Raw genomic sequence first — 14,956 nt, 5'->3', positions numbered from 1 at the left:
GGGGTTTGGTAAGTGGGGGACCACGGAGCATAAAAAAAGATTTGACTAAAGCAAGAAAGCTTTGTCAAATTTTTCTTTGGAAAGTTAAAAAGAAGGCTTTACTTTTTTTTTTCTTTGAAAGGTTTTTTACTTCCCCTTTTTTCCCCAAATTTCAAAGATAAAAAAAAAAGAAAAAAACAAAGAAAAAAAAAACCTGACTTTAAAATTTCGAAATTTTTTAAAATTTTAAAAAAAGCCAAAAACAAAAAGGGGTTTACATTTGTGATTCTTTCCTTTTTTTTTCGAAAACTTGGGAAAAAAGTAAAGAACCCCAGAAACAAAGGAAAGGGAAAACCCTTGAAATCATGTATTTTTTAAAAATTTAACTTTGAGGAAACGAAAAAAATCATAGTGTTTTTTCAAATTTCCCGGCAGCAAAATTATTAAATTTTCTAGAGTTGTAAAATTTTTTAATATTTAATAAAATTTTTTAAATTTTTTAGGGTTATATATATATATATAAAATATTGCATACATATATATATTACATACATATACACAAATGTATATGCATAAAATTCTTTCAAAAAAAAAAAAAAAAAAAATGCAGTACCAAATGCAAAAGGGGGTTCAGTGCTTCCGATTGCTGTGACCTGTATTTCCATGATTATTTTTCGTTGATATTAATTAAAATGGGAAAAATCGCTCTCAAGCGCTTTGTGTAAGAGGAAAGTTTTCATCCCTCTGAGTGGGCCCTTCAAGAAAATACAAATATGACGAGTGGGTTAAAAAGGGGTCAGTTTATATGAGTAATTAAACAAAATTTCTGTTTTTGAAAATTTCCGAGACAAAGAGTACATGGAAGCAGTTAAATTTTGCAGGAAATACATTAAATGACATGGGCACAGACAGATATACAAAGTAAATATATATGTAAATAGGCATACATACAACTTGCATACATATATTTACACCACATTTTATATAGATATATAATATATACATATATAGGGGTATGAATATATTATATATATGTGATGTAGGACACACAACACACACACACACACCACACACACACACACACACACCCACACACCCCACCACACACACCACAACACAAACACACACACACCACACAAAAACCCCCACACCAAAGCCGCGCGCCAATACATATATGTATGTACATACATAATACATGTAAATTTTATATATACACAAACACATGGTATCCATGTTATAGTCCCTTTAAACATTTATATGTGGGTATATATAAATGTAGATAAATCTACAGTACATTTACAAATATATTGTCCTTAAACACACACCCAAAGTATGTTTGTTATGTGTATTTGTGGTGCAATTCGAAATAAAATACACTAATATACAAATTTATATATGTTTTAACATTTAAAATCACAATATATATTATGTTTACTATATATATTTTTATTTTATATTATTATATTATATATGTATATATATTTTATATATTTTATATATATATATACATATATATATATATATAAAATTATATATATATATATTAATATATATATATATATAAAATTATAATATATATTTGCGTCTATATATAAATGACGGAATTTTATCAAGAACCCCGCATAGTTAGAAATGAAGCTTTTCCGTATGATTTAAACGATGCATTAATTTTGAAGCTAGAAGTTTCAAGAAATTCCAAATGAAGATGTTGCCAAACATGCCACAATCCTGCGTCCACCCGGAGGGGGACTTGGGACACACCCAACTCGTGCCACATAAAGCCTTAGCACCGCCTCTTGCTAGCCCAAAATAAAAAGAACACTCGTTGAAAAACAGAGTAAGTTGTAGCTTTATCTGCATTTCCACGAGACGTACTCTACCTTACTGAAGTGAGAATATGGAGAACAAAAATATACCAGCCTCAATGAACAAAAACCAGAATCTCCCAACTGCAAAAGGATTCACTTCTCCCCATCGCAGAGAAGGGATTTTTTCTTCCAAGATTCCTTCTTTGACGATATTCAGAAGCAATTTGAGACAGCCATCGCCCAAATCCTGGATCGTGGGGAGAAGCCAAATCCGTGAGTGATCTGATGAGTAGCTACAGACATGTAAGAAACGCAATTTGCAGCAAGAAAACCCAAGTCATGGCCTTCAGCGAAGACGACCAGAATCATAAGGTTAGTTTACAAAAAAAAAAAAAAAAAAAAAAAAAAAAAAAAAAAAAAAAAATCATGTAGATTAATTCAATTCAAATTCATATATATGAATACAAAGACAGTCGTAAAAAAAGTCTATATATCTATATATATAATTTAAATTGAAGGTCAGCATTTCTCCAGAAACAATCTCGATCAGGGTAGATTAGCTAGTCCATTAAAATGAAAATGAAAAAGAAAAACAGGGAAAACAAACCTTTTCATTGATTCTATTTACGGGTTGTGCTGGTGTTCATGACTTCAAGAGTGGAGACTTTAAGGTTAGAGGGGAAGACAATCAGGTGGGGGTTTGGAAGGTCGAGTGGAAAAGGAAGAGGGCGACTTCAAGTCCTAAAAAGCTTTTGTCGACGTTTCAACTTCCCAGGCAAAGTGGATATGGAGGCCGGGGACTTCTGCAATGTCTTCTGAGGGCGTCATGACTATCACGGCTCCGAAGATTCCACAGGCAGCATAGAAATACACTTTCATCGGCTGAAATTACAATATAAGCTGAAAAAAGCCATGTATTTTTAAATATTTATTGCAGATTTGCAAAATGTAGATAAAAATTTTTATTAATTTATTCTATTAAAAAATAAAAATATCATATTTACTTACACATATGTATTACTTTACATACCTTCCATTTTCGAAAAAATACCATCATTTCATAACAGATGGTGTGCTTCTAGGGTAAAAGATATATAACATATAAATGTGCTAGATCTGTGCTTCCATTTTTAAAGGGTTTAAACCAGGGATCGGAAAGAAAAATGTTAAACAAAACCAGAAAGTAAAAGAGAGAATGTGTATCGTATGTCGTAATTTTTATTATGGTTTAAAATTCGAAATTTTTTCTAAATATTTTCCCATGATATATTGAACAAAAATGCTTCGTAGCCGCGATAAAGGTACAGGTGGGTACAACGAGATGTATTACAAGCATAAGACATACCCAAGCGCTGTTGACGCCTGAGTCACGCAACACTGCTGTTTCAGCGACTTACGCCGTGAGTGACACTTTCTAGATATTTTCGCCACGGATACTGCGAAAAAAAAAACCCTGATATCCGATGATTTCAACATCTTGAGCAAAAAACTAAATTTATTCATCAGAATAGCCCGTACTGCGTATGCTCGCTGCTACAAGACTGTCGTTTTAAGCACGGAAAATTAAACTAATTATAATTATATATTTATACCTTATTATCCTTCTGTTTTTCTTTTTTTTAATCGTCTGGTGATCGTTTCATGTAAAAGCTTTTGTCCAGGCAAAGTATACATAGGAGGAGTCGAGACGTCAAAGTCAGAGCTATAGGCGACAAACATGTGGAAGGCGAGTAGAAAAGGAAGAGAGCGACTTCAAGTCCATGAGAAGCTTCTGTCGACGCTTCAAATTCCCAAAGGAAGCATGGAGACCGTGACTTCCGAAATGTCTTCCGATGGCGTTTTCACTATCTCGGCTAAGAAAATTCCACAAGCAACTTAAAACAAAGAAACAAACAAAGAGAAAACAGATGTAATTATTTGATTTTGAACACAATGCGTATTGAAGTAACTATTTATTATTTTTTGCAACGTAAAATATCAATGAAACTTTTGCTCTTAAAAAAAAAAAAAAAAAAATCTTGTTTGTATGTCTGTATGACTTTACTTGCCTTCCTTTATCGAAACAAAAATATCATTAACTGTCGCATAGATTTCACAACAGATGGTTCTTCGAAACGTATGAAGAAAATTTTGCGTACCAAATACAAATAGGCAAAGTCTACAATTTTGTAGGAAACAATCTAAATGATATATATACATATATAATTGTATATGTGCATGTATATCTATATATACAATTATACATATATGTTTCTATATATACACAGTCCCTTCACACAGTTAAATGTAGATATATAAAGGAAAAATGTGTGTGTATTTGTATATAAATTTACAGTAAATGTATACATACATATATTGTCCTTACACAGACACAAACTAAGTATGCTTGTGTATGTATGCCTTTGTGTGTGAGTATTTGTATATAATATCTACATCTATGTATAAATGTATATGTGAATATGCATGTATGTATATATTATATATATATGTATATATATATAATATATATATATATATATATATATATATATATATATATATATATATATATATATATATATATATATATATAAATGATGTTTTTATATATGATGGAATATATCTATGAAAATATCGCATTTACCGCATTGCTGCATTGTATGCATTCTTAAGTTGAGAACTAGAAGTTTCACGAGATTTCAAATCAAGATGTTGCCAAGCGTGCTACAATCTCAAGTGGACAGTGGGCGCACATCCAACTCGCGCCACATAAAAGCTCAGGAGCCGCCACTTGCTAGACACAACGGAAACAACACTCCGTGAAAGAACAGAGCAAGCTGTAGCTTTATCTACATTTCCACGAGACTTACTTACCTTACTGAAGTGATAAACGCTAAAGAAATATGGAGAACAAAAAATACTACTATCCTTGCTGAACAGAAACCAGAATCTTCCAAATGCAAAGAGGATTCACTTCTCCCCATTGCTGAGAGGGGACTTTTCTTCCACGATTCCTTCTTTGAGGATATTTGGAATCACTTTGAGACAGCCATCGACCAAATCCTGGATAGGTGGGGAGAAGCCAAATCCGTGAGTGATCTGATGAGTAGTTATAGACGTGTAAGAGAGCGTAATCTGCAGCAGGAGGACCAAGTCATGGGGCCCTTTAGCGAGACGACCATAATCACAAGGGTTTGATTTACAATCTAAAAATCACGTAAAATCATCGTAAAAACACAAATTCAAATAATCATATACACGAATACAAGAAAAAATAGTCCAAAAATTATTCAAGTTGAAGGTTAGATTTTTATGAAGCTATCTATGTCACGAATTTTTTTTTAGCTAGATATTCATTAGAATTAGAATGCAAACAAATACTCTTAATTGATTCTGTATACAGGTTGTACTGGATGTTCATGACTTCAAGAGTGGAGACGTTAAGGTGAGAGTGGAAGAACATGGTGGTGGTGGAAGGTCGATGGAAAAGAAGAGGGCGACTTCAAGTCCATGAAAAGCTTCTGTCGACGTTTCAACTTCCCAGGCAAAGTGGATATGGAGGCCGTGACTTCTGCAATGTCTTCCGATGGTGTCTTGACTGTCACGGCTCCGAAGATTCCACAGGCAGCATAGGAAAACATATTTCATTAGATGAAAATTGTAATCTAATGTTAAAGACGATGTATATTTAAGTAAAAATTTATTTATTTATTTATTTATTTTCTTTAATAAACTTTAGTTATTTGCATGTACGTATGACTTTACCTGCCTTTCTTTCTCGAGAACTTATCGAAATAATAATAAATGTCGACTGTCGCATAAATTGCATAATACATGGTACTTCGAAACTCTTGAAGAAAAAAACTAACAAAATGCAAAGAGGGTTCATTATTTCTAAGTTTTGTGACCTGTGATATATATATATGTATATATATACATCATATATATATATATATATATATATATATATTATATATATATATATTATTATTTTGCTACGCCAGTGGGGCTTTGTCTCTGTGCGAAACCCCGTTTTTAACATGAAAAGGATGACCTTGGGGATGTGTTAAAATGAAGGGACCTGGGCAAAAAATGACGCAGCTGGCTGTGAGCGGAGGAGCGGAGGAACAAACCAAGAGAGGGAGTTGGGTGCTGCTCCTGTGAAGACCTCGTGTGTGCCCTGGTGACCTGATAAACTTTGTGTTGCCCTGTTATAAGCTGTGACATGCTGGTTTCCCCCTGTATTGTGCCTATAGAAAAGTGTACGGGTAAATAACTTGTGTAAATAAAGGAAAGACTGTCCCTTTTGTGTTTATTTCGTGCCCTGGGCCCCGCCACTTGGGGGTTTCCCTCGTGGTGTTCTGGGGCGCTGTGGTTTCGGTGCCTCTTGGAGCTGTTAGTGGGTTTACGACCCTGTGAATAGCACGCCGTCTGCCTAGCCTGCCTTGTGTTGGTGGGAGAGAGACGAGGCGGGTCGGCGTAACAATATATATATATATATATATATATATTATTATATTATATATATATATATAATATATTATGCACATAAAGTGTGTGTGTGCGAATGTTTATGCTGTTTTGTGCGAAGAAAAAAACAAATGCAAAGAGGGTTCACTATTTCTAAGTGTTGTGACCTGTGATACATATATATGTATATATATATATTATATATATATATATTATATATATATGTAATGTAATTATGCAATATAAATGGTGTGTTGCTATGTGTGTGTGTGGTGTGTGTGTGTGTGTGTGTGTGTGTGTGTGTGTGTTGTGTGTGTGTGTGTGTGTTGTTTGTACATATATATATTTTTACACATATTTTAGTCCTTGGTCTATATATATAAATAATGGTCAATTAATCATCCATAGGCAGCGTAAGAAAACATTTCATTAGATGAATGTAAAGTCTAAATTGAAGGACAGTCTATGTTAAAGTGGTTATTTTATTGTTATTTTAGTAATTATAGTTTTCTTTCTTTTCTAAATTACTTTTGGTTTGGACTCCTTTTTCGATTGTTTACTTCAATCGACTTTAAGAAGAAATTAAAGTACAAATGTAAAAAGTGTTCACATCTTCCAATTGTTGTTACCTGTGCACTTCGATATTCATTAAACCTGAGCAGTTGTCTATAAAATACTTTGTGTAAGAGGAAGTTCATTCCTGTATCCCACTGAGTGACTCTTAGGTAAGACATAAACAATAGTGGTTAAAGGTCAGTCGTCACGTTTACATGAGCAATGATCATAATTACTATTTTTGTAAATTTCCAAGGCAAAAGTGGTACATGGACGGCTGAATGATTTTGCAGGAAATACATGAATAACACACACTAAACGGAGCTGTATACACAGTAGATACATATGTAAACATATACACATATATATGTATATATAGGTATATATATGTTTATATATACATACACACACTCAACCCCCAAAAAAATTTAACCATGTATATATAATATATATATATATTATATGATATATATATCTAATAGATATTATATATTATAATATATGTATGTATATATACATATATATACACACACACAAAATGTGTAAACCACGCTTCGGTGTTTATATACACAACACACACGATACATACGATATGATACCCAGACATGTTACTATGCTACTGTGGTGTATATATATTTAGGTGTATTTTGTATATGATGCATGTCTATCTGTCTATATATCATGTAAGTATGTTATATATATATCTATATCTATTATATATATATATATTTATATGTATCTATATAGTAAATATATGTATTATATATATATATATATAAATATTATATATATATATATATATATATAATAATACTGCATATACACATATATGTGTATCTGTAGGTATATATGTAAACATCTATCTTTATATATATATATATATATATATATATATTTATTTATATATATATATATATTTATGGAAACACACACACACAAACACATACACATATATTAATCGATTCTATATACAGGTTATATTGGATGTTCATGACTTCAAGTGTGGAGACGTTAAGGTTAGAGTGGAAAACAATCAGGTGGTGGTGGAAGGTCGAGTGGAAAAGGAAGAGGGCGACTTCAAGTCCACGAAAAGCTTCTGCTGACGTTTCAACTTCCCAGGCCCTGACTTCCGCAGTCTTCCAATAGCGTCTTGACTGTCACAGCTACGAAGATTCCACATGCAGCATAGGAAAACATATTTAATTAGCTAAAATTGTAATTTGATTTTAGAGACAATGTACGTTTAAGAATTATTTATTATTTAAGATAATTTTAAAGTGAACAAGGCATATTTCTTGCATGTTTTCAAATAAATGCGTTTAAGAGCGTGAGGATCACATGAAAAATAACTCAGTGGGTAGTTTTTGTCGATTACTCAAGGGAAAGTGTACATAGTAACTATCGATTTTGAAGGAAATACCTGATATATATATATATATATATATAAAATATATAATAATTATATATTCAATATAAATTATATTATGTCCCAGTACATAATATATATGTAGACACACAGATATTGTCCTTACACAAACACACATAGTATGTTTGTGTATGCATGTGTTTGTATATGCGTATGTATGTGCGAATTAGTATACCTGAATATTCATACACATATATATGTGTGCATGTACATATATATATATATATATATATATATATATATATATATATATATATATATACACATAAATTTATATATGTAAATGTGTTTGTGGCTCAATATAAATTATGGCCATATAGATGATGGAAAATATCTATAAAAACGTCATTATTGAAACATTTCTCACAAGGTTGTATCGTAAACATTCATCTCATTGAAGTCTGAACTAGAAGTTTCACGAAATTTCAGATGAAGATGTTGCCAAGCATACCATAATCCTGCGTCCAAACGAACGTAGACATTGGGCGCACACCCAACTCGCGCCACATAAAAGCCTCAGCAGCCTCCTCTTGCTAGACAAAACAGAAGCAACACTCTTTGAGAGAAGAGCGCAAACTGTAGCTTTATCTACATTTCAACAAAACCCACTCTACCATATTGCAGCGATAAACCAAGAGAAATATGGAGAACAAAAATACTACCAACCTTACTGAACAGAAACCGGTAGACTCTCCCAAATGCAAAGAGGATTCACTTCTCCACATCGCTGAGAGGGGACTGTTCTTCCATGATTCCTTCTTCGAGGATATTCGGAAGCACTTTGAAACAGCCATCGACCAAATCCTGGATACGTGGGGAGAATCTAATCCGTAGTGATCCGATGAGTAGCTACGAAACAGCGTAATAGAGCGCAATTTGCAGCAAGAGAACCAAGTCATGGCCTTCAGCGAAGACGACCAGAAGCACAAGGTTAATTTTACAATCTAAAAACAATGTGAATCGTAAAGACACTCATTCAAATATCCATATACATGAATGCAAGAATATCGTGAAAAAAGAGAGAGAAAAAAATCATTTCAAATTTATTTTTTGTAATAAGTCACGCAAACCGATTATTTAGATATTCATTAGAATGAAAATGAAAAAACAGGGAAAAATACTTTTCATTGATTCTATTTACAGTTGTGCTAGTATGTCGCATTGACTTCAAGAGTGGAGACGTTAAAGGTCCAGAGTGGAAAACAATCATGTGTGGTGGAAGTCGAGTGGAAAGGAAGAGGGCGACTTCAAATCCATTAAAAGCTTCTGCTGTCGACGCTTCAACTTCCCAGGCGAATGAAACATGAGGCTGTGCTTGCCGCAATGTCTTCCGGTGGGTCTTGACTATCACGGCTCCGAATATCACAGACAGCATAGAGAACATGTGCATGGCTGAATTAAGTATACAGCTAAAGATAATGTATTTTGGGATTTACTCATTGTTGATTTGCATAATGTGAAAATTCTTTTAAATAAACGATTTGTTTACATGTGTGTATTACTTTACCTATATTCCATTTTCGTGAAAAGAAAAGAAAAGAAAAAAAACATTGGTTGCCTACTGTTGCATAGATTTCACAACGGATGGTTCTTCGAAACTCTTGAAGAAAAATTACTAAATCCAACTACTGTGATCTGTGGTTAAAGGTTTAAAATTAATGTGCTAAACCTGTGCTTTTATGTTAATGATTTCAACCAGGGGTCGACAACCTCTGGCACGCGTGGCAGACTTGGCACACAGAGTGCTTTCCACGTGATTTGAAAGACCATAGAAAAAAGATAATCAACAGAACAAAGAGAGAAATGAGAATGTGTATCGTAAATCTTTACTTTTATCATGGTTTAAATTTTCGTATGTTTATATATATATATATATATATATATATATATATATATATATATATATATATATATATATATATCTATATATATGGCTATGATTCACTGAATTAAAACGATAATGTTTCGTAGCCGCGATAAGGTACAGGTGGGTAGGACGAGAAAAATGTGAAAAAATAAAGCTTGATATGTGATCATTTTAGTCATCACTGACAAATAACTATTGATTTACTCAGCAGAATAGTCGTGCTGTGTGATTACTGTTACAAGAGTTTGAAATGATATATATATATATATATATATATATATATATATTATTACTATTATATATATTTATATATATATAAAAGTATATATAAATTATGTTTATAATTTTATGTTGTTATAATTATATATGCAAATATTTATTCATATCTATACTGATATTTACATATATGCATATAAATATATATAATACATACATACATACATATATATACATAATCTACATACTTAATTCATATATACACATATACGGCATATATTAAGAAGGTTAAAAAACGTTACAAGGTCCGTTTTTCGGACCACAGGAATAATAAATTCATGGATGGTTTCTGTCGATTACCCAGGCAAAGTGTACAAAGCATTTTTTTGCAGGGAATTCTTGAAATAATAGAATATAAATGTATATGCACATATACCACACACACACACACACACACACACACACACACACACACACACACACACATGCACATGCATTTATATGTATCTATCTATATATATACTGTGTGTGTGTATACAACTATATATGCAAATATACAAACACACATAAGTATATACTGTATGCATACATATATAACCCAGTTATACATATATCTATACAATCACACACACACACACACACGCATATATATTTATATATGTATATACATAAACACATATATACACATACACGTATATTGTCCATACACACAAACACAAACATATATATATATATATTATATATATATATATATATATATATATATATATATATATATATATATATATATATATATATATATATATATGGATATATATATGTGTGTGTGACTCTGAATGGGTGTGCCTGTGCATGTTTGTATTCGTGTGTGTGTTTGTATATATAAATGATTTCCATATAATACTGGAATATCTATAAAAGTGCATAATTAGTATTGAAGCATTGCCGAATGATTATATCATATGCATTTAAATTAGTTTCCAAGTTAAGATCTGGAAGTTTCAAGAAATTTCATATTAGGACGTTGCCAAGCTTTAATTCTGGGTCCAAACGAGGATGGACATTGGGCACACACCCAACTCGCACCACATAAAAGCATCAGCAACCGCATCTGCTACACACAAGAGAAACAGCACTTCGTAGGAAAACAGTAGCTATATCTATAATTCCACGAGACGCACTCTACCTTATTAAAGTGATAAACACTAGAGAAAAATGGAGAACAAAAATACTACCACCCTTACTGAACAGAAACCAGAATTTTCCCAAATGCAAAGAGGATTCACTTCTCCCCATCGCTGAGAAGTGACTTTTCTTCATATTCTTCTTCGAGATATTCGGAAGGACTTTTGAGCACAGCCATCGACCAAATCCTGTATACGTGGGGAGAAGCCAAATCAGTAAGTGATCTGATGAATAGCTACAGACGTGTAAGAGGAGCGCAATCTGCAGCAAGAGAACCAAGTCATGGCCTTCAGCGAAGATGACCAGAATCACAAGGTTAGTTTTATATATAACGGAAAAACACTTATTCAAATATTCATATACATGAATACAAGAAACAATTGCATTTCCTTTTTCAGAAATGATGTAGGTTACGCAGATTATTTACATACTCATTAAAATGAAAAAAGATAAAACAGGGAAAAGAAATATACTTCATTGATTTTATATACAGGTTGTATTGGATGTTCATGACTTCAAGAATGGAGACGTTAAGGTTAAAGTGGAAGACAATCAGGTGGTGGTGGAAGGTCGAGTGGAAAAGGAAGAGGGCGACTTTAAGTCCATGAAAAGCTTCTGTCGCCGTTCAACTTCCCAGGCAAAGTGAACAGGAGGCCTGTGACTTCCGCAGTGTCTTCTGATGGCGTCTTGACTATCACGGCTCCGAAGATTCCACAGGCAGCATAGAAATGCACATTTAATTGGCTGAAATTACAATATAAGCTGAAAAGCCATGTATGTTTAAATATGTATTATAGATTTACGTAATGTAGAAATTAAGTTTATTAATTCATTATAATAAAAAAAAAATTGTTTACATATATGTATTACTTTACTTAACTTCCATTTTCGCGAACTTATCAAAAAATACCATCGTTTCATAACACATGTGTTTCTATGGTTAATGATTTAAACATATAAATATGCTACATCTGTGTTTCAATGGTTAATGGTTTAAACCAGGGATCGGCAACCTCTGGCACGAGTTCTTGCCTATGTCACATCACGTGATTCGGAGGAAAAAAAAGTTAAACAAAATACCAGAAAGAGAGAGAAAATGTGTATAGTATATCGTTATTTTTATCATGGTTTAAAAATTCGTATGTTTCTATTTTTTCCCATAATACATTAAACGAAAATGCGTCGATAAGGTACAGATGGGTACAACGAGATTTACACGTCATAAGACATACCCAGACGCTGGTTTTGGGTATGTTATTTTCACAACGGATACTACAAAAAAGTAAAGCCTTATATCTGATGATTTCAATCATCACAGACTGGGTATACTCAATGCTACAAGGATCACTTCTTTGATCGTTTCATGTAAAAGGCAAGGCACAAGCATGGGCAGCTTTTGCCCATTGCCCAGGCAAAGTGTATATGGTAGCTGTTGATTCTGCAGCAAATACTTGGTATACATACATACATATATATGTAAATATATATACATGTATATATATATATATATATATATATATATATATATATATATATATATCATATATATAATATCATATTTATGTATGTATATAGATATTTACATTTTATCCACACATACACGTTTTATATATACACATATATAGATGTATATCTACATTTATATTGATTTATATATACACATATATGTATATATGTAAATGTATGCATATGTAAATATATATTCTTTTCACACAATTATATATATGTAGATATATGAACGTTTATATACACACACACACACACACACACACACAAAGTATGTTTGTGTGTGCTTATGTATCTGCGTACACACATACACACTACACATATGTATATATATATTATATATGATATATATATATATATATTTATAAAATGGCTATATATATTTAATATATAATATATATATATAGAGTATATATATATATATTTACACACATATGTGTGTGCGTGTATATATAAATTATGTATACACATATACTTGTGTTGTGTGTCTTTTTTATATAAATGAGGGTCCTATAGAAATGGAATACGTATAGTACTGAAGCATTTACCACATGGTTGTATCCTATGCATTCACCTCGCGCCACATTCAAGCTTCGGCAACCGTCTCCTGATAGACACAACAGAAACGACACTCTCTGAGAGAACAGTCAAAAAAAAAAAGAAAAAAAAGAAACTACGTTTACTATCTTTGTTTAGTAAGGAACGACACTTCTCCCTGTTAACACCGGATTACGGAGCTAGCTACCTTGCTTCGCTATTCGACACTACGTCGATATTTTGCTATTAGTTTGTGCAAAGGGTAAAAATGCTTCTTTTTTCTGAGTATATGTTAAAGAGCATTACAAGGTTAGTTGTTAGGATCACATGAGCAATATATCAAGTTATAGTTTTCGTCGATTACCCACCTGTCAATTTTGTAGTAAATAATTTAAATGATACACACACACACACACACACACACACACACACACACACACACACACACACACACACATATTATATATATATATATATATATATATATATATATATATATACATACATATTTATATATACATATACATATATGTTTATATATACGTAGTCCCTTCACACAGTTAAATGTAGGTATATAGAGGCATAAACACAGGCATTCATATATATGACTGTGTGGGTGTATTTGTACACAAATTTACAGCATATGTATACATACATATATTGTCAATATATACAGACGCACACTATGTTTATGTACATATGTTTGTGTGTGAGTATTTGTATATAATATCTATATATATGTATGAATGTATATGTGAATGTGCGTGTATATATATATCATATATATATTTATATATGTGTATTTTTTGGGGGGGTGTATATATATAAATGATGTCTTTATATAAGATGGAATATATCTTTGAAAATATTTAGTAATAAAGCATTTACCGCATTGCTGTATTGTATGCATTCTTTTTAAGTTGAGAACTAAAAGTTTCACGAGATATCAAATCAAGATGTTGCCAAGCGTGCTACAATCTCGCGTCCAGGATGGAAAGTGACAGTGGGCGGCACATCCACTCGCCTCGTCCGCATAAAAGCTCAGGAGCCGCCACTTGCTAGACACAACAGAAATAACACTCCGTGAAAGAACAGAGCAAGCTGTAGCTTTATCTACATTTCCACGAGACATACTCTACGTTACTGAAGTGATAAACGCTAAAGAAATATGGAAAACAAAAATACTATACCACCCTTGCTTAAACAGAACCAAACTCTCCCAAATGCAAAGAGATTTCACTCTCCCCCTTGCTGATAGGGCACCTTTTCTTTCAACGATTCCTTTTTCGAGGATATTCGGAATCACTTTGAGACAGCCATCGACCAAATCCTGGATAGGTGGGGAGAAGCCAAATCTGTGAGTGATCTGATGAGTAGCTACAGACGTGTAAGAGAGCGCAATTTGCAACAGGAGGACCAAGTCATGGC

At 32.4% G+C, this 14,956-nt stretch overlaps 2 protein-coding genes across 2 annotated transcripts; both read left to right on the top strand.

The window, feature by feature from the left end:
* The first annotated feature begins 4,475 nt into the window (after positions 1-4,475).
* Positions 4,476-5,442, top strand: LOC119574034 (protein lethal(2)essential for life-like). The gene is given in 5 exon segments (XM_037921124.1): positions 4,476-4,509; positions 4,666-4,958; positions 5,170-5,222; positions 5,224-5,247; positions 5,249-5,442. Coding segments are annotated over 5 exon segments (555 nt in total). The 3' UTR covers positions 5,400-5,442.
* A 6,225-nt stretch (positions 5,443-11,667) lies between these two features.
* On the top strand, positions 11,668-12,551 carry LOC119573804 (protein lethal(2)essential for life-like). The gene is given in 3 exon segments (XM_037920905.1): positions 11,668-11,800; positions 11,979-12,105; positions 12,108-12,551. Coding segments are annotated over 3 exon segments (264 nt in total). The 5' UTR covers positions 11,668-11,767; the 3' UTR covers positions 12,212-12,551.
* The last annotated feature ends 2,405 nt before the right edge of the window (positions 12,552-14,956 follow it).

The sequence above is a fragment of the Penaeus monodon genome, chromosome 6, assembly GCF_015228065.2.
Source record: "Penaeus monodon isolate SGIC_2016 chromosome 6, NSTDA_Pmon_1, whole genome shotgun sequence".
NCBI lineage: Eukaryota > Metazoa > Arthropoda > Malacostraca > Decapoda > Penaeidae > Penaeus > Penaeus monodon.
The sequence above is the reverse complement of the archived record's forward strand: the minus strand, read 5'-3'. Positions and strand labels throughout refer to the sequence as shown.